Source organism: Leptodactylus fuscus, chromosome 7, assembly GCF_031893055.1.
Source record: "Leptodactylus fuscus isolate aLepFus1 chromosome 7, aLepFus1.hap2, whole genome shotgun sequence".
In the NCBI taxonomy this organism is placed as follows: Eukaryota; Metazoa; Chordata; class Amphibia; order Anura; family Leptodactylidae; genus Leptodactylus; species Leptodactylus fuscus.
The window spans coordinates 151,113,845-151,139,397 of NC_134271.1; the positions used below are offsets into that span (position 1 = coordinate 151,113,845).

Below are 25,553 nucleotides of genomic sequence, written 5' to 3' on the forward strand. Positions count from 1 at the left end.
GGAACATGGATCGGGGGTTTATAGGGTATACGGGAATACATTTTCAGTGTATTCCATTCAGGATCCTGCACACTGTGGAAAGCTGGGTTGCGCTCAAGTTAGTTTCTGGGGTGGAGGTGGGGGTGCACACCGTTGTAACGTGGATTGGGGGTATATAGGGTATACGGGAATACACTTTCAGTGTATTCCATTCAGGATCCTCAACACTGTGGAAAGCTGGGTTGCGCCGATTCAGGCCGTGAATGCCACGCTACACTGACAAGCTTCTTCCTGGAATTTAGCTCTTAAAAGAGCTGTTGGTTGTCTTCTCCTTCCTATCCTATGCTATCCCTGCCAGGGAAGGTGGGAGGGGAATCGAGTTATGGCGCACTTTACCACGCGGTGCTCGATTCGATTCGAACATGGTGAACACCCTGATATCCGATCGAACATGTGTTCGATAGAACACCGTTCGCTCATCTCTATTTGAGACAACAACCTAAACTAGCCTCCAAAACCATGACCCAGTCGACCTCCGCTAGAAGACCCCTATGACTCAAACCATGGAGAGCTGACATTGCCTCCAAATTCGCCTTATGCTCCCTTCCCTTCCAATCTCGGAGGGTGTATTGGCTGTGCGCTGGACGACCTAATGGAAGGGTTGGCTGAGGATAAAGGAAGATCCCTGCCACAGGCTTCCAGAGGTAGAAGAGCTCCCCTTCTAGGGAGTCAAGATTCCTCTTCTCAGGCTAGACTTCAGCCTCAAAGGCGTTCTAGATATCGCTCCAATGGAGCTGGGCGTGGGCTCTCCAGAGAAGAGAAGGTGCGCCGCTCTCTGTGACCGAGGGCCCTGTGGGAGGTCGCCTCTCCCACTTTGCCACTGTGTGGTGAAAACGGAGAAGATCCCAGGGTTCTGCGGGTGGTAGAGCATAGTTATGCCATCGAATTCAAGCAGCCTACCCGTGACCAATTTGTTACAACTTGTGCTTGCCTGCTGTTCAACAGACCTTGTCTGTCAGTGGGGATCTATTCTCCAGTCTTCTTGGCTCCAAAACCGTGGGAGACTGGGGGATAATAGGCCTGAGATTCCTCAACCAGATTATAAAAGAAAACCATTCCGGATGGAATCTGTAGACTCTGTGGCATCTTTCCTCCAGCAGGGCGTTATGACCATGATCCATGGTTATCACCTTGGATCGAAAGGACACATATTTACACGTACCAATCTATCATCCACAGAAGGTATCTCAGGATTGCCATCGAGATTTCCGGGCACAGAGAGCACTTCCAGTTTGCCACACTGCCAGTCGGCATCCCTTCCACTCCATACGACTTCACCAAAGTGGTCGCTCCAGTGGCTGCCACATTCAGAAGACAAGGCCTGTTATTGTTCCCTATCTCGACAACTAGCTCATAAAAGCTCAGTCTATTTCAGTATTCCAACGTCATCTTCTGGTTGCCATTTCCTTCCTAATAAGCTAGAATGGCTAATCAATTGGGAGAAATCAGAGAGTGCCATCTATCCAAAAGAAATTTCTGGGTTTCATCTTGGATTCAGAAAAACTGCAGATCTCCCTTAGCCCAAGGAAATTAAAGAAAGAGGGAGCCGCCCGTTTTTTCTTCAAGACCTGGCGAGTTACCATCCAAACAGTCAAGAGAATCCTCTGCCTGATGTCATCCTCGGCCACAGCAGTCCCTTGGGATTTATGGCATTTGCGTCCCCTCCAGATGGAAGTGTTGAGCACCTGAACAGGTCTCACCAGGGACTACACAAGAAGATCTGCCTTTCTCCCAGCACCCGTCTTTTCCTCAGAAGGTGATACACCTGAAAGAAGGAAGGTCCTCGGTCCAACCTCGTTGGACCCTGTTGACAACAGATGCATCCCATTGGGGATGGGGAGCCCATCTGGATGGCAACACCATTCAAGGATGTTGGAAAAGACCAGAAAAGGGAACATCCAACCTGAAGGAGCTAAGAGCAGTTGCCTTGCAAGGAGGTACCAGGTCTCCAGCCCTGCTGAGAGAGGTGAATCTAATTTTTACGTGGGCAGAGAAGAACCTGTCCCACTTATCCGCTGTTCACATCAAGGACTCCCTAAACATAGTAGCGGATCAGAGTCAGAGTATTACCATATCAGGAGAACAGTCACTCAATCCAGACGTATTTCAACAGATCGTCCAAAGATGGGGTCTCCCAGTGGTCGATCTTATGCCAACCCGACTCAACGCCAAGGTGGAAAAGTCCTGCTCACTGTACCAGGAGGACAATCCCTTGGCAGTGGATGCCCTGTCCATCCTATGGAGGTCCAGGCTGATATACATATTCCCATCATGCCAAGGGTATTGATGAAAATAAGACAGGGTATTGCCATATTCCATTCTGGCCAAAAAGGACTTGGATTGCCCAGCTCATACAGATGATTCAAGGCGTATATTGGAGGCTTCTTCCCTCCCAGAACCTGGTAAACTAAGAAAAGCTAAGCTGCCAGGATCTGGGGAGATTCAATCTGACAGCCTTGAGGTTGACCAGTCCCTATTACTGAATAAAGGACTGTCAAGAGCTGTCCTGAAGACCCTTTCATGTGCCCGTGTGAAATCAACCAATAAAAATTACCGCAGGATCAGTAATATATTCAATCCCTGGTGCTGGGAATATGATGTGGATTCCTCTGATCTCCCAGTGAGGGTGATCCTGGATTTTCTTCAGGACAGGCTAGACAAAGAGCTCTCTACTGCTGTCCTGAAGGTACAAGTAGCCCCTTTGTCCACCTATCTCTGGAGACAATTATCTCAACACTCTTTGGTAACTGTTTTCATAAAAGGCGCCATGAGATTGAGACCAACAGTTGCTGCTCCTGTTGCGGCCATTTTTGGGAGGCCGCTCTTGCTCTTGTAGTTCAATACAGGAGAGTATTGTGCAGGCGTCGGAAGTTGGACCGAGATGGAAGACAGAAGAGGCGGGGTTGCAGCTGAAGATGGAGGCGGCGCTGGAGTGAGCTCTCGGGCAGCAGTGGTGATGCCCCCATTGCCGTTTAAGCACCGAGGCCGCCCTCATTGCTGCAGATAACTCATTTGCATACCTGTTAAAACCGGTATTTAAAACGGCGCCGCGGAGACCACGTCTAAAGGTAAGAGACGAATAGCCTTTTTTAAGGCTATTCCGATGTGGTAATTAGAAAAAATTTGAAAAAATGTTGCTTTAGTGGTTTAGTCCCTTTAAAGATGGCGGCCACTCTTCAGAGCAGCCAGCATAGCCACCAGGTCTTCACTGTATTGTACAGCAGAGACCCAATACTAATGAGTGCAGTTATAACTACATCAAGGTAGGTGTACCCCCACATTACTAACAAGCATGCTACTATCCTCCAGTGCACCCCCACATTACTAATAAGCATCCTACTGTACCCCCATATCCCTCTAGTGTACCCCCACATTACTAACAAGCATCCCACTATTTCCCATGTCTCTCCTGTGTACCCTCACCCTGCTGCCATTCCCCATTAGATTTAAAGGGGTTGGCCAGCTCTAACAAGTGTTACCTGGTATTCACAGTTTTGTACTTTGGCTATCTCCGGTAGTGTGAAATCACTGAAACGGATAGAACAACAGCACGCATTTAAGACCAGCCAATCCATTCAGATGGGGGTGCAAAACACCCAAATTCTTATGACCTCCTTGCAAGATACCCACAGGGGAGGGGACAATTTGTGGTGACCAGATAGCCCCTGTAAATCTACCCCACACTGCTAGCAATTATTTCACCAATAGGCATTGTGATAGTTGGGGTTATTTAGCAGCAAAGGTAAGCGGTGTTCCTGGGTTTACAGAGATGTTGGTGGCGCTGGGTGCCAAATAAACAGCAGATCAGGTGGTACAATGCAAAATAAGTGGCTTTATTCAGCTTACACAGGAACAAAACAACAAACAACCTAGCCCACACACAGGGCACTACCTCATTTCTTGAACCCTGTCTATTCTACCAAGGGCAAAATACTTTAATGAGGTTTCATGTCACCAGTCTGGTTCAAAGTTCTTTCTGGAATCCAGTCCTCTTGGGACAGACCGCCTGTCTGTCTCTAACTTGTCCAAGGTCCACCTGCGCCTGCAGGTCACAATCCGTACACTCTCTTTGGAGTTAGGCTCCTTCTGGAATCCAATCCTTCTTGGGACAGACCGCCTGTCTGTCTCCAACGGATCCACAGTGCACCTGCTTCCTGTAGGCCACTAACAGCACTCTCTTGCTGTGTGCACTCACTCTGGAGTGGAGCCCCTCTCTCAGCTATGGGTGTGGTCAGAGTCCTTTTAAAGGGTGCATTCACACTGAGTAAACGCTAGCTTATTTTGTAGAGTAAAATTACACTTGTAAATTTTGCTATCCCATTGACTTCAATGACATTTTACAGGCGTATTTTTACAGGCGTATTTTTTACAGGCGTATTTTTTACAGGCGTATTTTTACACTTGTAAAAAAATATCATTGAAGTCAATGGGATAGCAAAATTTACAAGTGTAATTTTACTCTACAAAATAAGCTAGCGTTTACTCAGTGTGAATGCACCCTAACTCTGTTTTGGGCCGCTCTATAGCGCCCTCTAGGTTCACACCCTTACAGCACATATTTTGTGTTCCCCCCAAACATTCTACATCTCTCTAGTGCACCCCCATAGTGTTAATAAGCACTCCACGGCTCATAGTACAAGTTTTACACAGCTCTCCATACGTTTTTTTAAGGCTGAAGCCCAACGTGGTCGAAACACCATGGCAAAAACTTCAGTGTTTTACAATGCCTGCAAAGTAGATTGGATTCTAGGGAATCCTATCAACGCACTGCAGAAAAATAACCACAGCAGAAATGTTGTGATTTCTAAAACAGTTGCATTTCCACAGCAGTTTTTCCCACAAGGCTTTTTGACTGCGATCAGCTACTTGGAGCCTATTGTTCACCTCCAGGCCTCCACCTCCCCTGAATGTACCTTCACAGTACACCTGCACGCCACATCTCACACCCCACAGTACACCCTGCACCCCATATCTCACCCCCTACAGTACACCATGCAACCCACATCTCTCCCCCAACAGTACACCATGCACTCCACATCTCACCCCCCACAGTACAACCTACACTTCCCATCTCAAACCCCACAGTACACCATGCACCCCACATCTCTCCTCTCACAGTACTCCATGCACCCCACATCTCTCCCCCAACAGTACACCATGCACTCCACATCTCACCCCCCACAGTACAACCTACACTTCCCATCTCAAACCCCACAGTACACCATGCACCCCACATCTCTCCCCCAACAGTACACCATTCAACTTCATGTAAGATATCTAATGCATTAATACTTAAAACAGTATCCTGTAGCATCCAGAGTCTTATCCATGCAGTTACAGTGGAAGGCCTCCTAGAATTTTACATCTAAAGAATCAATAACACAGGTATGGACCATTGGAAAGGTTCTAGATACTAAATACTTCTGTCCACTTTGAAAAAAAATCTGCTTCAAGGAATTAGGAAAGTTGTTTTTTTGTTTTTTTTTAAGCATTTTTTTTTTTATCATTTGGTTCTCATCACATTCCTTTCCTCCATCACACTGTAAATAGGCTTATGGTTTTTGCAAAAATACGCTACAAAAAAAGCATTGCGTTTATTAAACGCAACATGGACAGCCATGATTCTATAAATACATTTCTAAACTCATGACATAAAGAGAAGTGATATTCGGAGACAAGACAGTCAGACATTAGTAGAGACTAGAGATGAGCGAGTACTGTTCGGATCAGCCGATCCGAACAACACGCTCCATAGAAATGAATGGATGCACCAGGTACTTCCGCTTTGACGTCGGCCGGCCGCTTAACCCCCCGCATGCCGGCTACGTCCATTCATTTCTATGCGAGCGTACTGTTCGGATCGGCTGATCCGAACAGTACTCGCTCATCTCTAGTAGAGATGTCACATATGAAGGTGCAGTCAGCAGTTTATCTCATAGACATAACAATGGTGCGGAGGAACATAAAATAGAATAACATCCCTGTATAACTTGTCCCCACATGTCTCCTCCTGTACACATCTCTTATACTCACTGTAATTCCTCTATCCTGCAGGCTGGACTGGACAGAGCGGCCATCAAGTCACTGAAGTGAGGACCGGACAGATAGTTACCAGACAGTTTAAGTATCTTCAGGGACTGGTTATTCCTTATTACAGAGGCCAACTGGGTGCAGGAAGTGTCTGGTAGATTATTACCAGCTAAACTGTAAAAATAATAAGATGAGATGTATCAGCAGCTGTATCACACAGGATAGGATTAGATACACAGCTCAGTATACAGTATCACACAGGATAGGATTAGATACACAGCTCAGTATACAGTATCACACAGGATAGGATTAGATACACAGCTCAGTATACAGTATCACACAGGATAGGATTAGATACACAGCTCAGCATACAGTATCACACAGGATAGGATTAGATACACAGCTCAGTATACAGTATCACACATGATAGGATTAGATACACAGCTCAGTATACAGTATCACACAGGATAGGATTAGATACACAGTTCAGTATACAGTATCACACATGGTAGGATTAGATACACAGCTCAGTATACAGTATCACACATGGCAGCAGTTTATCTCATAGGGGTGGGTTCACATCTGCGCCCGTTCTCCGCTTTAGCCAATCTGGCGAGTTTCCGTCTTCTGCCCCGAGAAAGTGGACAGGAGGCTGAAACCCAGTGGTCAGTTTTCAATCCCATTCACTTGAATGGGTTTGCAAAGTGACCGCCGGTGTGCGTCTTCTGCCCAACTGCGGCAAAACTGTTTTTTTTTCAACCGGACACACAGCCCTGCATGTCCGACTTTGTGTCCAGCTAAGAAAAAACGGTTTCACCACGGACAGACAGAAGACGCACACAGGAGGTCACTTTGCAAACTCATTCAAGTGAATGGGATTGAAAACTGACTGCCGGGTTTCTGTCTCCTGTCCAGTTTCTCGGGGCAGAAGACGGAAACCTGCCGGATTGTCTAAAGGGGAGAACGGGTGCAGATAGACATAACAATGGTGCGGAGGAACATAAAATAGAATAAAATCCCTGTATAACTTGTCCCCACATGTCTCCTCCTGTACACATCTCTTATACTCACCGTAATTCCTCTATCCTGCAGTCTGGACTGGACAGAGCGGCCATCAAGTCACTGAAGTGAGGACCGGACAGACGGTTATCAGACAGGTTAAGTCTCTTCAGGGACTGGTTATTCCTTATTACAAAGGCCAACTGGGTGCAGGAAGTGTCTGGTAGATCATTACTAGCCAAGCTGTAAGAATAAGAAGATGAGATGTTGGAGACATGTCCAGTGCACAGAGGGTTAATACAAAATCTGTACAAATCTATCAAGGACATTATTTACTGTAGAAAAAATTTTTGGGGAATAAAGTGATGCGTGTACATTGAATCACATGCGAACGAAAACATAAGTTGTGGGATTTGAGTAAACTATAAAATATAACTTTTATTGATGTATCTAAAAGTTCCACATGTGAAAAACATAAAACCACATAGAGTACCAATGTGGCATGGATATTCAGTTGGGTACCTAGTAAATTTTAAATGTATATGCCCAACATTATTCCAAGAGGGCGATGAGCCTAGCTTCTACCCCAAGACACATCACACAAAAATAGTGAGATAACTTGTGGTCAATCCATATAACAATACATGGTTTGCTGGCTAACACCAACTAGATGCTGATTGGACACCACGACACAGTAATGTGCGTGTTTTAATTGCCTCACTGAGCAAACTCCTTGTATTAAATGTCAAATCTCAAGCCTGCTACAGGAGAAGATTTTAACCAGCAGCAGAGTTAGATTAGAGACTACAGGCTGGACTTGATGATAGGTTAAAAGCATACAGTAACCCCCCACACACACATATGAACAATGCGATTCTACACTGGGGAAGATTGACTAGCTAGGGCCAGCTTCATAGTTCACACTCTGGAACCCATGAACACAATGTCATAAGGCTAACGCATTTCTGCTGATTGTGTAAGCCCCCAGCTTCATCAGAGGTACGACAAAAGTATCTAAAACCAGCAGGAGTGTAGTAACGGGCCTTGTCTGCGCCCGGTTGGTCAGAGTTTAAGCCGCGTCTGCCGCTTGACGGATCCGGCTATTTAAACTGAAAACTCCGCCTGCTAACGATGACCTCATCGGGGGTGTGACCAATAGTCAACCACTCGCACCTCCGTGAGTCAACACGTCCCGCCCCCTAGAGAAGATCACAAGGCGTGTACAGAAAGACGCTGCCAGTGCGTCTAAACAACAATCCAGACCGCACATCGCGGTTAGAAGAGTCATCAAGCGCCACACTAAGAAGAAGAAGAATGGGCAAGTACAAAATCAACCCCAAGGAGAACAACAGCCCTACTGGAAGTACTGAGCATACATGCCGAAAGACAGATATAAATGATAACCAACATAGGTAATCATATCGGGGGCATAAGGATACCTCGGATGAAAAAGAGGTCATAAGATAGTGTCGTATGTCCGTCTCACAGCGGGGCGAGGTAGGACATAGTGTATATGAGTTCTTGGATATTAGAGAGCTTAGACGAAGGGACAATCCCAGACAGCAGTTGTTGTTAAGGTTTTACTTCTCTTCTCTTCACACAGTCTCCACAGCTATCACATACAGTACATGAGTCTTTCATAACAGATATCACTGTATACTGGCAGTTGTACTTATCACTGGGAAAAGATGGATGTCTCAATCAGTTCTGGCCTTCAGCTGCTCAGCTAAGCTCCCTTCTGTTCTCACTGTTCTGTTCTACAGTCCCAAGTTTCTAGCTTTGCTTCAGGACCAACATGGTGTCTCTTCCCTTTTCCTATTACTCCCCTGGATCACTGTCTCCCTCCCAGCACACCCTGCTGTGTCAGTGACCACTTCCTGTGTCTCTTGTTAGAGCTTTAACTCCACAGGTGCTGGATGATTTTACATCACGGCTGCAGTCTGTCTCTACCTGTCACAATAGTGTCACAGAATAATCCACTACATACGGTGTTAGAAGTAGAGCCATGAAAACCTCAGATGATAAGAGGTCAAAGGAAGAAAATGGTACCGCAAAAATGGTAACTTGTACCAAAGCTAATTTTCAGGACATATATACCCATTGATGCATATTGGGGCAAAGATATAAACCCCAATAAAGAATAAGAAGTAAATGCCCAAGTGGAGTGCAGGGGGGAAGATGACAAAAGGCCTTTTCGTCATCGTTTTTTCAAGTGTTTTCGGACACTATTTACTGGACACAATTATTTTTTAGGGTCCTTTACTTTAGACAGCACTGTATGTGACACTAATAAGTATAGATGGTGCTATCTGTGTGATTCCAATATTTTCAGGAGAGCGAAGGGCATCTATGCTGTACCCACAATCAAATGTTTATAAGGCCAGGACCCCCATGTTCATAATAATAAACTTTATTTATGTTAGCTGCCCCTTGAACTACAGTTAGGGCCAGAAATATTTGGACAGTGACACAATTTTCGCGAGTTGGGCTCTGCATGCCACCACATTGGTTTTGAAATGAAACCTCTACAACAGAATTCAAGTGCAGATTGTAACGTTTAATTTGAAGGGTTGAACAAAAATATCTGATCGAAAATGTAGGAATTGTACACATTTCTTTACAAACACTCCACATTTTAGGAGCTCAAAAGTAATTGGACAAATAAACATAACCCAAACAAAATATTTTTACTTTCAATATTTTGTTGCGAATCCTTTGGAGGCAATCACTGCCTTAAGTCTGGAACCCATGGACATCACCAAACGCTGGGTTTCCTCCTTCTTAAAGAGGACCTTTCACCATATCTGGGCACAGGCAGTGTTATATACTGCCAGAAAGCTGACAGTGCGCTGAATTCAGCGCACTGTCGGCTTTCCCGATCCGTGCCCGGTGTAAAGCGCTATCGGTCCCGGTACCGTAGCGCTTTACAGTCAGAAGGGCGTTTCTGACCATTAGCCAGGAACGTCCTTCTGCCTCGCGGCGCCAATCGCGCTGTGCTGTGGTTCCGGGAGGAACTCCCCCCTCCCGCTCCTGATAATGCTAGTCTACGGACAAGCTGTGTGAGCAGAGAGAGGGGGCGTTCCTCCCCGCCCCACAGCACAGCGCGATAGGCGCCGCGAGGCAGAAGGACATTCCTGGCTAATGGTCAGAAACGCCCTTCTGACCATAGAAGAGCTACGGTACCGGGCCGTAAGCTCTTCACACCGGGCACAGATCGGGAAAGCCGACAGTGCGCTGAATTCAGCGCACTGTCAGCTTTCTGGCAGTATATAACACTGCATGTGCCCAAAAGTGGTGAAAGGTCCTCTTTAATGCTTTGCCAGGCCTTTACAGCCGCAGCCTTCAGGTCTTGCTTGTTTGTGGGTCTTTCCGCCTTAAGTCTGGATTTGAGCAAGTGAAATGCATGCTCAATTGGGTTAAGATCTGGTGATTGACTTGGCCATTGCAGAATGTTCCACTTTTTTGCACTCATGAACTCCTGGGTAGCTTTGGCTGTATGCTTGGGGTCATTGTCCATCTGTACTATGAAGCGCCGTCCAATCAACTTGGCAGCATTTGGCTGAATCTGGGCTGAAAGTATATCCCGTACACTTCAGAATTCATCCGGCTACTCTTGTCTGCTGTTATGTCATCAATAAACACAAGTGATCCAGTGCCATTGAAAGCCATGCATGCCCATGCCATCACGTTGCCTCCACCATGTTTTACAGAGGATGTGGTGTGCCTTGGATCATGTGCCGTTCCCTTTCTTCTCCAAACTTTTTTCTTCCCATCATTCTGGTACAGGTTGATCTTTGTCTCATCTGTCCATAGAATACTTTTCCAGAACTGAGCTGGCTTCTTGGGGTGTTTTTCAGCAAATTTAACTCTGGCCTGTCTATTTTTGGAATTGATGAATGGTTTGCATCTAGATGTGAACCCTTTGTATTTACTTTCATGGAGTCTTCTCTTTACTGTTGACTTAGAGACAGATACACCTACTTCACTGAGAGTGTTCTGGACTTCACTTGATGTTGTGAACGGGTTCTTCTTGACCAAAGAAAGTATGCGGCGATCATCCACCACTGTTGTCATCCATGGACGCCCAGGCCTTTTTGAGTTCCCAAGCTCACCAGTCAATTCCTTTTTTTCTTAGAATGTACCCGACTGTTGATTTTGCTACTCCAAGCATGTCTGCTATCTCTCTGATGGATTTTTTCTTTTTTTTCAGCCTCAGGATGTTCTGCTTCACCTCAATTGAGAGTTCCTTTGACCGCATGTTGTCTGGTCACAGCTTCCAAATGCAAAACCACACACCTGGAATCAACCCCAGACATTTTAACTACTTAATTGATTACAGGTTTACGAGGGAGACGCCTTCAGAGTTAATTGCAGCCCTTAGAGTCCATTGTCCAATTACTTTTGGTCCCTTGAAAAAGAGGAGGCTATGCATTACAGAGCTATGATTCCTAAACCCTTTCTCTGATTTGGATGTGGAAACTCTCATATTGCAGCTGGGAGTGTGCACTTTCAGCCCATATTATATATATAATTGTATTTTTGAACATGTTTTAGTAAACAGCTAAAATAACAAAACTTGTGTCACTGTCCAAATATTTCTGGCCCTAACTGTATATCAGCAAGACGAAAAGGGAGTTTAGACGCAAAATTTTGGAGTGTGTCAAGTCAAGAGGACAAAACACTTTCCAATCACGTCTAAGAGCATCATGGGTTAACCCTAAATGTCTCAAATTCTAGGGTCTGGAACGTGTGAACCCTTTGGTTAGAAAACGTAACTGGGACCATCTTATCTTGCAACATGAGACAAGATGGATATTTCAGTTTCACTGCGTGAAGCCGCATGGATCGAATGATTCTATCTTGTTCACTTTTGTTTATTTAGATCTCTTTGGGTATTTTTTGTGATAAGGATCGTTAAATATCTTTAGGTCCCAATATTATGTTCTTACTTTATATATATCGATTACATTGGGGAGATAATTTGTAATAATACATCTATCATTTTAGATATATATGTATGTTGTAAGATGGTTTGACATGGTATTATTACAAAGCACATCAGCTGGTCATTATGCTCTATAGCAGGGGTAGGAAATAGAGATGAGCGAACAGTGTTCTATCGAACTCATGTTCGATCGGATATTAGGCTGTTCGGCATGTTCGAATCGAATCGAAGTGTGCCATTACTCGATTCCCCTCCCACCTTCCCTGGCGCCTTTTTTGCTTCAATAACAGAGCAGGGTAGGTGGGACAGGAACTACGACACCGGTGACGTTGAAAAAAGTAGGCAAAAAACCCATTGGCTGCCGAAAACATGTGACCTCTGATTTAAAAGAACAGCGCCGCCCAGCTTCGCGTCATTCTGAGCTTGCAATTCACCGAGGACAGAGGTTTCCTTCCATTTAGCTAGGGCTTAGATTCTGGGTAGGCAGGGACAGGCTAGGATAGGAAGGAGAAGACAACCAACAGCTCTTGTAAGAGCTAAATTCCAGGGAGAAGCTTGTCAGTGTAACGTGGCACTGACGGGCTCAATCGCCGCAACCCAGCTTTCCCAGGATCCTGAATGGAATACACTGACAGTGTATTCCTGTATACCCTATATATACACCCCCGATCCCCGTTCCAACAGTGTGCCCCCCCCCCACCTTCACCCCAGAAATACACTGGAAGTCCCCTAGCAATAGAATTGGGGCTATATACACCCACTATGTTTGCTACTGCCATATAGTGCCATTGTCTGACTGGGAATTCAAAGAATATATTGGTGTTACAAATACCTTCAAGTCCTGCCACTGACATATAGTGCCAGTTTCTGACTGGGAATTCAAAGAATATATTGGGGTTACAAATACTGTACCTTCAAGTCCTGCCACTGCCATATAGTGCCAGTTTCTGAGTGGGAATGCAAAGAATATATTGGGGTTACAAATACCCTCATTTCTTGCTACTGCCATATAGTGCCAGTTTCTGACTGGGAATTCAAAGAATATTTGGGGTTAAAAATACCCTTAGTTCTTGCTACTGCCATATAGTGCCAATTTCTGACTGGGAATTCAAAGAATATATTGGGGTTACAAATACACTCAAGTCCTGCCACTGCCATATAGTGCCAGTTTCTGACTGGGAATTCAAAGAATATATTGGGGTTACAAATACCTTCAAGTCCTGCCACTGCCATATAGTGCCAGTTTCTGACTGGGAATGCAAAGAATATATTGGGGTTACAAATACCCTCATTTCTTGCTACTGCCATATAGTGCCAATTTCTGACTGGGAATTCAAAGAATATATTGGGGTTACAAATAACCTCAATTCTTGCTACTGCCATATAGTGCCAGTTTCTGAAAGGGAATTCAAAGAATATATTGGGGTTACAAATACACTCAAGTCTTGCTACTGCCATATAGTGCCAGTTTCTGAAAGGGAATTCAAAGAATATATTGGGGTTACAAATACACTCAAGTCCTGCCACTGCCATATAGTGCCAGTTTCTGACTGGGAATTCAAAGAATATATTGGGGTTACAAATACCTTCAAGTCCTGCCACTGCCATATAGTGCCAGTTTCTGACTGGGAATTCAAAGAATATATTGGGGTTACAAATACACTCAAGTCCTGCCACTGCCATATAGTGCCAGTTTCTGACTGGGAATTCAAAGAATATATTGAGGTTACAAATACACTCAAGTCTTGCTACTGCCATATAGTGCCAGTTTCTGAGTGGAAATTCCCCAAATAATTTGGGGATTCATTCACCCTACATCTCAGGCTCTTGCCATATTCACCCAGGTTGTCAGTGCTGCACCAGCTCGTTCCCAGACAGCTCGGCCCGAAAAACACATTACCTATATAGAGGATTTGGACAATGAAGACAACATGTTCTAAATCTAATGTCTGCACATTCTCCAGAATTAAAATGAAGGCAGCTATTAACTTTTAAATAGCACTGCACAAAGGAAGATCTTATCAGCTTGTCTCATGACATGCTACTAAAAAGTGTCATTTGTGTATCTTAATGTAAATATAGTTGTATAAGCTTTTTGGGTTTTAGGCACTGCCAAGTTATTTATTACCACCCGCTCCCTTATAATGATGATGACGCCAAAGTCACTGTGGGTGTTCAGAGCTCACAGCTTTGGTTGACATTTGTCTTGCTCTCTGTCGGTACCAGCTGTCTTTTTGGATACTGTAAAGTTATGTTGACTTTATTAACAGCTATGGAAGCTTTAGCCAGGTTGTGACGGTGTGTAACCCTAACAACACTAAGTGGGATACACATTAATAGTCAGTCTATGTACGCTAAACGTATCACTGAAGTAATTTTTTTTCCCTCTCCCCTAATATAAGAAAGGAACAGACATTAGACCTAGACCGGGGTTCGAGGCTTGTAAAAATCCAGTATTATTTGTTCTCCATGATGTGAAATACGCGTTAGACTCTTGAAAAGCAACCCAAGATGAAGTCAGCCATGTGTGCCAGTGTGTTACTTGGCATGCCTTTGCTGGCCCCAACTGTAAGGGTCACTCTCCATTTCCTCCATTTTCCACTCCCCTTCACACCATTTGTGGTGAAGCAATGGGATGCACTGAAGTGCACCCTCTAGCCTCATGTGGGACAGGGACATCAGATGCCACTCCAACCCCCTCGTCTTCCTCCGCCAGCCAACGGTGCGAAGATGAGAGGAGTGTGCTCTGAATGTTTTCTGCCTAGCAGAGGCTAGTTCTCACTTACGAAAATGGCCCCACTTTGACCTGTATATCAGGCACAATGGTGTAGGTTTCAAAGAAACATGGCACCAAGTTGAAAACGTGGGCCATTTGTGGACCGTGTTTGAGTCTGGCAAGCTCCACATCTGCTACCAGGTTCCAGCCATTATCACAGGCGCAAAAATGCCAGGCCCCAGGTGTAGCAGGGAAAAAAAAATTCCATCTCAGCCAGGATGGCATCCCTGACCTCGGAGGCACTGTGCTGTCTGTCCCCCAAGCTGATGAGCTTCAGCACCGCCTGCTGACGTCTCCCCACGCCAGTGTTTTAGCGTTTGCCGCTAGTAGCTGGGGTGGAGGTTGCAGCGTCGTAGGGTTTCAGTCTACTCCTGCCATGAATTTTGGCCTGGGAGAGGCGATAGGGTACCTCAGTTTGCACCCCATGACCAGACTGTAAGGATTGGAGTCAGGGTCAGGCAGTGCAAAGTGACAGCTGGAAAAGCAACACTGTGCAACTAATGACAAAAGGGGTCACAGGCCCTGCAGCTATAACTATGCTGTAATATCTGAGATGAGGCAGACCAATGCACTTCCTAATTGAAGTGCGCCTACCACGGCTCCTAACCTTCTATCCGGCGGCTAGGATAAGGGGAGAGGAGGCCCTGAAAGTCCTAGGGACTGGAGTCACGAGGTCACACCTAAACAGAAAGCACAGTGTAAATGCAATGCAAAACAAAAGACTAAACAGCATGGAACCAGGGAGGACCACAAGTCCCAGCAAGACACAGAAGAGAAGGCGAGGTCAGACGAGCAAGAGGTCAAGCCAGGAGATATAATAAAAGGTACCAAATCAAAAGACAAGGGATAGTCAAAAATACAAGCCGGGTCTAAAAACCAAGAAACATATGGAATACAAACAGACAGGGAATCAGACTGAGCAGGGGGACTAGGAAACACAAAGTGAATGGCTGGCAAGGATCCATGCCTGGGTGGAGTTTAAATAGCAGCAGAGAAACACACCTGATGGCTAACGGCATGGAGACTGAAGGCAAGGAAAAGATTAACCCTTAATGACCCAAGCACACCCAATAGAACTCCTAACACGTCTCAGGGAGATGCCGCGCAGCAAGGAGACCGCGGCGACTCCGTATCCTGACACAGACTCCACCACATTCACCCTGCCTGTCCTTAAAGATAAGCAGCATCCCTGACCACAGGCGCTTGTCCAAGTGTCGGTGGTCAAGTGGACCTTGCAGCAAAGCGCGGAACTAAGGGCCCACCTGATGTTGAGTGACACGTGCTGGTGCAAGGCGGGGACACCACACCGGGAGAAGTTGTGACGGCTAGGGACGGCATAGCGAGGTGCCACAGTTGCCATCAGGTCCGGGAAGGCCGGAGTTTCAACAAGCCGGAACGCCAACATCTCCTGGGCCAGCAGTTTAGCGATTTTGTCGTTCAAGGCTTGCGTGGGTGGGTGGTTAGCGGTGTATTTCTGCCAGCGCTCCAATGTCTGAGAGATGGTGGGTTGTTGTAAAGAAGCGCCTGATGATGCCTTTGATGGTGCAGGAGAAGGAGATATGACAGAAACAGGGGAGGATGAGGGAGAAGTCAACAAAGTGGCGGAGGCAGATGAAGTTCATCGCCAGCATTGTGAACAGAGGTTCTAGTGCTTGGATTCCAAATGACGGTGCATTAAGCGGTGGACAGGTTGCTCTTCTCAGGGCCCCTACTCGATTTCGAGAGGCAAATTGTGTAGACGACACTATATCTGTCCTCGGCGCATTCCTTGAAAAAACTCTACACCTTCGAGAAAAGTGCCCTCGATGGGGGAGTTTTTCTGGGCTGGGTACAAAAGGGAACATCTTTGGACATTCCGGGTCTGGCCTGGCTTCGGCGAAGCTGCTGACCTCTGCCTCTAGCTACCCTTTTTGGTGCTGCACCTGCCTCAACATCCACACTACTTTCCCAGCTTGACATCCGCCTTGTCCAGGTGGGGTCGGTGTCCTCGTCGTCCACCACCTCCTCTTCCAACTCCTGTCTCACCTCCTCCTGCACAATGCGCATGTCAACTGGCTGCCCTGACAGCAACTGCGTCTCATCGTCGTCGATGAGGGTGGGTTGCTGGTCATCCGCCACCAAATCGACCGGAGATGGAGGAGACTCTAGTGTTTGAGCATCTGGACACAGATACTCGTCTGTTAGGTCCGTGGAGTTGTGAAATGGAGGGGCAGGTTGCGGTACAGTCAAAGGAAGGGAGAACAGCTCTGGGGAGCAGGGACAATTGAGGTTATTGTTCTGGGAAGATTGAGAATTTTGGGTGGAAGGAGGACAAGACTGTTGGGTAAGAGGAGGAGAGGAGGTAGAGGCTGACTGGCTGGTGGACAATGTGCTTTAAGCGTTATCCGACAGCCATTGCAAGACCTGTTCCTGGTTCTCGGGCCTACTAAGGTTTGTACCATTCAGCCTAGTTAATGTTGAACTTTTGTGCAAAGCGCAGAACTTAGGGCCCGCCTGATGTTAAGGGACACACGCTGGTACAAGGCTCAACTCACCCTAAGGGCCAAAAACACTGCTGGTGCAAGGCTCTACTCATGCCAAGGGCCTCAATCTCTACTGGTAGCTCAGCTTAAGGTCCTGTAACTTTGTTTGGAAGGGCTCATGTTAAGGGCTAGAAAAGTCAATTTTGGAAGGTCTTACCACATCATACACACACACACAATGACAGTTGTGGGTGAGGACTAAAGGATTTCCCATTGCCTATTCCATCTGTGGTTGTCATGGTTTAAAGGGGTGGTTGTTACTGTTTGTTGAGCTTAAATTGGGGTTTGTTTCCATCCATTTGGGGAGTAAAGAAGGTTTCCAGGTATTTTCCCACTTTGATAGAGGTTGTAGTGAGTGTGTATAGTATGTAGTTGTTAGGCTGTGATGTTGGGGTAATAGAGCGTCTTTGGTGTGTTAGATGCCCCCAGACATGCTTCCCCTGCTGTTCCAGTTGTATTCCAGAGGTGTTGGCATCATTTCCTGGGGTGTCATAGTGGACTTGGTGACCCTCCAGAGACGGATTTGGGTTTCCCCCTTAACGAGTATATGTTCCCCATAGACTATAATGGGGTTCGAAACCCGTTCGAACACTCGAAAAGTGAGCGGCTGTTCGAATCGAATTTCGAACCTCGAACATTTTAGTGTTCGCTCATCTCTAGGAGGGAACCTTCGACTCTCCAGCTGTTATCAAACTACAACTCCCAGCATGTATACTTGCTCTGCTGTTCATCGAACTCCCATGGAATTGAATGGAGCCTGTTGGGAATTGTAGTTTCACAGTAGCTGCAGTGCCGAAGGTTTCTGAACCCTGCTCTATAGTATGTGCATTATTTCATCACGTTAAGTTATGCTAGGTTCACACTAGCGTTCGGGTCTCCATTCTCAGAGTGGGTCCGGTCGTGAGCGGCGGTGAGCGTTTTATGCTCTTCGCCGCGAAACCGGTTTTTTAAAACCGGACACAGAGTACTGAATGTCCGACTCGGATTTTAAAAAACCGGTTTCGCGGCGGAAAGCATAAAACGCTCACCGCCGCTTACGGCCGGACATCTTTCAAACCCATTCAAATGGGTTTGAAAGAGTCCAGCAGGTTTCCGTCTCCTGCCCCTGTTTTGTGCAGGAAATGGAAACCTGCAGAATGGAGAACAGGCGCAGATGTGAACGAGCCCTTATTTGGTACACACACTATTGTGTAAGGTCATTCTCTTATATTACTCTATACCCACTGTAGCCCTTGTGATAGGGGCCATTCAATATCGTTTGGTCCCAATATAATCGTTTTTTGGTTGTCTGTTTTTATTTTCGATTATTTTATTTTTTGTATATGAGGTTATTGTGAGAGGTTATTCTGTAATGATACATCTATTACCATGGGTATATCATTATAAGGTCCGATTGTCTGATTTGACATTATTAATAAGCATAATATCTATTCACTAAGCTGGGTTGAGGGTGTGATATTTTATCATGTTTATAGCTTTGTGATTCACACACTATTGCGTGTTATTATCTATATTATCTTAGTATATTGGTTGTGTGTCTTCTTGATTCTCTCTATTCTATGTAACCGATACCCAGCGATATAACAGCAGGGGTAACGTCATTGCTGACATAGTATCTTAAGCATGACATCAGACAAGCCTCCAGGACTAAGAGGGGTGGTGCAGAGCATTGATTGACTGCAGCTGATGATGTCATCGAGTGGGGCGGGCTTCTCACTAGTACTGGTGTCCACCTTCAGGGCACCAGGAATTGAAGTTTTAGCTGCATTATCCTATACATCGGCTTACCATTTCACTAACTATGCTTTCCTGATGAACCTTAGTATCCACTATAGGTCCCCTTCCAGATGGAACCATCCTGGCCACCATGGATGTAAAATCCTTGTACTTCAACATCCCACACCAGGATGGTGTAAACGCCTGCCAGTTTTTTATGGAAAAGAAAGGTATGAATGCTGAAGCTGTGGTGAAACTCACAAAATTCATCCTCACCCACAATTACTTCTCTTTTGGTGACTACATCTATTTACAGCAGACCGGGCACCGCAATGGGGAGCAAAATGGTGCCACAGTACGCTAATCTCTTCATGGCCAAGCTTGAGTGACTTCCTAGCCACCTGCACCACCAGGCCTCTGGCCTACTACCGTTTCATTGACGATATCCTAATCATTTGGACTAGGTCTGAACAACAGCTGAAAACGTTCCATGAACAATTCAACCAGTTCCATCCCACCATCAACCTAACGCTCAATTACTCCTTCTCTGAAATAAACTTCCTGAACACAGTCATCAAGATACAGGACAACAAAATTGAGACATCACTGTATCGGAAGCCGATTGACCACCCTACCTACCTAAGATGGGATAGCTTTCAACCAAAACACATAAAGAATTCCATTGTCTACAGCCAGGCCATCAGATACCATCGCATATGTTCAGACCCTGTGGACAGAGACAAGCACATTGGGGGCCTCAAAAACACATTCTGGAGGCAGGGTTACCACCCAAGAACAGTTGAAAACCAAATTAACAGGGCCACGAGAATACCAAGATCGGAGTTATTAAAATACAATACCAAACAGGAAAATAATCGGGTGCCCCTGGTTGTCACATACAACCCCCACCTGGAGATGCTGAGAGGAATTACAAACAAATTACATCCACTACTGCAAAAAGACAATCATCTAAAATCCATATTTCCAGACCCCCCTCTCCTGTGCTACAGACAGCCACCAAACCTCAGGAATATGGTTATTAGCAGCTCACTATCACCTCCAACTAACAAAGGAACATTTCCATGTGGAAACAACAGGTGCAAAACCTGCCCTCACATACTGACCACGGACAAAATAAAGATCCCGAACTCTGATCAAAATTACAAGATCTCAGGTAACTTCACCTGCAGCACACCTAATGTAGTGTATTTGATATTGTGTACAAAATGTCCTGAGGGCCTGTATGTAGGTGAGACAGGACAGTCACTTAGGATGAGGATGAACTCAGACAGACATACGATTAGAGAACAGAGAACGGACCTCCCTGTGCCAAAACACTTCTGCAATGAAAATCATAATATGAGCAAGAATATGAAGATCCTGGTACTAAGAGGAAATTTCTGAAACAAAAAAGGATCGCCGCATATGGGAGATTAAACTCATGATGACCTTCAACACTCTCCAAAGGGGGTTAAATCAGGCCCAGGGTTTTATGACGTTTTACAATCACTAGACACCACATCACTGATCAAAAGAAGCTACAAACCCAGAGAACTTTTCCTGTGGACTTATATATGTTTTTAAACTGTTTATTCACAGGTTCTGTTTTCCACCTATTTTGCATCTAACACTCCATTCCTCTGTGTGTATATATATATATATATATATATATATATATATATATATATATATATATATATATATATATATACACATACCTTCATAAATAGTGTTATACCATCCTGATGAAGGGACCTATATAGAGTCCTGAAAGCTCGATATGTCAACAAAAAATATTTTAAGTTAGCCATTAAAAAAGGGTATCAACTACTGAGGACTTCTCTCCAAAAAAATTTTTGTTTATAATTCATGCATGATACAAAGTGTAATTCTATTTTAGGTTAAAAAAAAGAAAAGGTAAATCGCCAGCAGTGTTCGGGAGTATATAAAATACAAGTAATTAAAATAGTATTTAAAATACTTGTCAGGTATTTGTATTTTGTAATTAAAATACTTTTGGGAAGTATTTTAAGTATTACTGTCTAAATTCAAAATAAACGCAATTTCAATAACCCGCCTCACCGCACTTTAAAAAAAACAAAACCAAAAAACAGCGCAAGTCAAGTCATCACTCTCGTTTCTCGTATCTCGTGCGAGATGTAACGAGAGGAGGGGAAATTCTATTGCGTTCCAGCAACGCAAGTCTGCCTTGTAGTGAAGCGTAATTTATTTTTAGTTTTTAATCATCCCGATCGCGTAATCCATTCCGTAAAGTTACTTCAAAAATTGAGGAAAATCGTAATACCAATGAAGGGGACGCAACCGACAATGATTCAGATTTCGCACACCCACATCTCCCTACAATTTTGGATGGAACTTTTTTCAAAATTAATAAGACTAAATCTGAAGCGGCAGGGGCAGGACAAAAACTGTATGCTTACTGTCTGCCTGTCCCAAGTTCATCACGGGTCAAATAAACTCAACCTCCAACTTCCTTAAGCACTTAAGGGTAAGTTATTTAATTACATCATGGTGTGGTTTTTATTTTACAATCCCAAACCCCAAAGCAAAATTTTAAAACCAGACATATGGTTTAGGGGTGCGTGAGATGAAAGTGATAAAAGCCTTTTCGTTTTGGTTTTTTTTGGACAATTTCTTTTTTTACCACACTATTAAAAATTAAAATAAAAAGCTGATTTCAAATTAAAAATTAAATATAATTATATAAAATAAAAAAAACAAATATCCTTTTTTAAAACAAGAAAAATATGTTCAAAGAATTTTCTCACGTGTCCAGAGATTCACGAGAATTGACGAGACTCTCGCCCACTCTGCGTTAACGTGTTAATTTATTAATGATAAAAATGAACAATTTCTAAGTTTTTAAAATGTTATTTGGTTTTTTAAAAGTATCCGATCGGAAATATATACAGGTATGATTATGTCATGAAATACAGTAAATTTGGTTCTTTTGTATATTTTTCCTGCATATTATTTTTAGGATTTTTGAATGCACATTTCGCGCTTTTCAGAAATCAGGATAGTATTGCCAATGCCATTCAATTAAAAAAAAAAAAAAAATCAGTATTTTTTCCCATAAAATGATTAGATTTTTATTTGAGTTTTTTTATTAAACGATGTTTTAAACCTATATATTACACTTTTTGGTCTATGTTCAATTGTTTCATTTTTTGTTTTTAACCAATTTTTTTGTTTAAATTTTTCAGGTATTTTAGTATTTTTAACCCCTTAGTGACCAGCCTGTTTTGGACCTTAATGACTAGAGATGAGCGAACACTAAAATGTTCGAGATTCGAAATCTGATTCGAACAGCCGCTGACTGTTCGAGTGTTCGAACAGGTTTCGAACCCCATTATAGTCTATGGGGAACATATACTCGTTAAGGGGGAAACCCAAATCCGTCTCTGGAGGGTCACCAAGTCCAGTATCACACCACAGGAAATGATGCCAACACCTCTGGAATGACAATGGGACAGCAGGGGAAGCATGTCTGGGCGCATCTAACACACCAAAGACCCTCTATTACCCCAACATCACAGCCTAACAACTACACACTTTACACATTCCAAAAAGCCTCTATCAAAGTGGGAAAATACCTGGAAACCTTCTTTACTCCCCAAATGGATGGACACAAACCCCAATTTTAGCTCAACAAACATTAACAACCACCCCTTTAAACCATGACAACAGATGGAATAGGCAATGGGAAATCCTTCAGTCCTCACCCTCAACTGTCATTGTGGATGTGTGTGTGTGTGTGTGTGTATGTGTGTGTGTATGTGTGTGATGTGGTAAGACCTTCCAAAATTCACTTTTATGGCCCTTAACATGAGCCCTTCCAAACAAAGTTACAGGACCTTAAGCTGAGCTACCAGCAGAGATTGAGGCCCTTGGCATGAGTAGAGCCTTGCACCAGCAGTGTTTTTGGCCCTTAGGGTGAGTTGAGCCTTGCACCAGCGTGTGTCCAGTAACATCAGGCGGGCCCTAAGTTCTGCGCTTTGCACAAAAGTTCAACATTAACTAGGCTGAATGGTACAAACCTTAGTAGGCCCGAGAACCAGGAACAGGTCTTGCAATGGCTGTCGGATAACGCTTAAAGCACATTGTCCACCAGCCAGTCAGCCTCTACCTCCTCTCCTCCTCTTACCCAACAGTCTTGTCCTCCTTCCACCCAAAATTCCCAATCTTCCCAGAACAATAACCCCAACTGTCCCTGCTCCCCAGAGCTGTTCTCCCTTCCTTTGACTGTACCGCAACCTGCCCCTCCATTTCGCGATTCAACGGACCTAACAGAGAAGTATCTGTGTCCAGATGCTCAAACACTAGAGTCTCCTCCATCTCCGGTCGATTTGGTGGCGGATGACCAGCAACCCACCCTCATCGACGACGATGAGACGCAGTTGCTGTCAGGGCAGCCAGTTGACATGCGCATTGTGCAGGAGGAGGAGGTGAGACAGGAGTTGGAAGAGGAGGTGGTGGACGACGAGGACACTGACCCCACCTGGACAGGACGGATGTAAAGCGGGGAAAGTAGTGTGGATGTTGAGGCAGGTGCAGCACCAAAAATATTAGCTAGAGGCAGAGGTCAGCAGCTTAGGTGAAGCCAGGCCACACCCGGCATCTCCCAAGATGTTCCAGTTTGTACCCAGCCCAGAAAAACTCCCCCATCGAGGGCACGTTTCTCGAAGGAGTGGAGTTTTTTCAAGGAATGCGCCAAGGACAGATATAGTGTTGTCTGTACAATTTGACTCTCAAAATCGAGTAGGGGCTCTGAGAAGAGCAACCTGTCCACCACTTCAATGCACCGTCATTTGGAATCCAAGCACTGGAATCAGTGGCAGGCAGTAACGGCAGGACAAACGTCGCCCGCCGTTCACGCCACAGCCACTGCCTCTGCTCACTGTGCTGGCGATGCACTCCAGAGGATGAGCCAGGACATCACTTCATCTGCCTCTGCCACTTTGTTGACTTCTCCCTCATCCTTCCCTGTTCCTGTCTTATCTCCTTCTCCTGCACCATCAGGCGCTTCTTTACAACAACCCACCATCTCTCAGACATTGGAGCGCCGGCAGAAATACATCACTAACCACCCACCCGCGCAAGCTTTGAACGCCAAGATCGGAAAACTGCTGGCCCAGCAGATGTTGGCGTTCCTGCTCGTTGAAACTCCAGCCTTCCTGGACCTGATGGCAACTGCGGCACCTTGCTATGTCGTCCCTAGCCGTCACTACTTCTCCCGGTGTGCCGTCCCCGCCTTGCACCAGCACGTGTCACTCAACATCAGGTGGGCCCTTAGTTCCGCGCTTTGCTGCAAGGTCCACTTGACCACCGACATATGGACAAGCGCCTGTGGTCAGGGATGCTGCTTATCTTTAAGGACAGGCAGGGTGAATGTGGTGGAGTCTGGTCCCGGGGTGCAAACTGGGGTACCCCATCTCCTCTCCCAGGCCAAAATTCATGGCAGTAGACTGAAACCCTACTACGCTGCAACCTCCACCCCAGCTACTAGCGGCAAACGCTAAAACACTGGCGTGGGGAGACGTCAGCAGGCCGTGCTGAAGCTCATCAGCTTGGGGGGACAGACAGCACAGTGCCTCCGAGGTCAGGGATGACATCCTGGCTGAGATGGCATTTTTTTTGCCCTGCTACACCTGGGGCCTGGCATATTTGCGACTCTGATAATGGCTGGAACGTGGTAGCAGATGTGGAGCTTGCCAGACTCAAACACGGTCCACACATGCCCCACGTTTTCAAATTATTGGTGCAACGGTTTCTAACAACTTAACCCAATTTACCCAAGCTACTGGTTAAAGTGCGGCGCTTAAGCTCCCACTTTTGCAAGTCTACAGTACCTGGAGCTAGCCGCAATACACTCCAGCAAGGCCTACATCTGCCTCAAGCACCTACTGTTGTGCGAGGTCACCACACGCTCAAACCCTAGATACTGTCTGTTGAGCAGGGTGTGTGAGCAGCAGAGACCTTTGATGGAGTTCCATCTACAAAACCCAAGGGTTCCTCAAAGTCAGCCCCCTCAGTTTCTGCACCATGAGTTTCTATGGGTGGAAGAGTAATGGCTAGAGGCAAAGGCATGGATAGGGGTGATGTCTAGGGGCAAAAGCAGTGTGGATGTGGAGGCAAGCTAAGCAGCAAAAACTGGGGGTTACAAGCAGAGGCATGGACTGGGGTGATGTCTAGGGGCAAAAGCAGTGTGCATGTGGAGGGAAGATAAATCAACCAAAAAGCTGGGTAAAAGCACAGGCATAAACTGGGGTGATGTTTAGGGGCGAAAGCATTGTTGATGTGGAGGGAAGCTAAGCAGCAAAAACTGGGGATACAAGCTGAGGCATGGGCTGGGGTGATGTCTAGGGACAAAAGCAGTGTGGATGTGGAGGCAAGCTAAGCAGGGAAAAAGGTGGCTAGAGGCAAAGTGATGTCCAGAGGCAGAAGACAGCTGCATGACAGAAGCTAGGCCTGAGCCAGCAAGGCCCAAGATGACCTCTTTTCT

At 45.4% G+C, this 25,553-nt stretch overlaps 1 protein-coding gene across 1 annotated transcript in view; it reads right to left on the bottom strand.

The window, feature by feature from the left end:
• LOC142214637 (NACHT, LRR and PYD domains-containing protein 12-like) overlaps window positions 1-25,553 on the bottom strand; it is a 114,426-nt gene that overhangs the window by 35,919 nt on the left and 52,954 nt on the right. The window contains exons 8-9 of the mRNA XM_075283575.1: window positions 7,141-7,311; window positions 6,073-6,243 (exon numbers count right to left, since the gene is read on the bottom strand). Coding sequence (XP_075139676.1) covers window positions 6,073-6,243; window positions 7,141-7,311 — 342 coding nt within the window. The remainder of the gene's footprint in view (window positions 1-6,072; window positions 6,244-7,140; window positions 7,312-25,553) is intronic.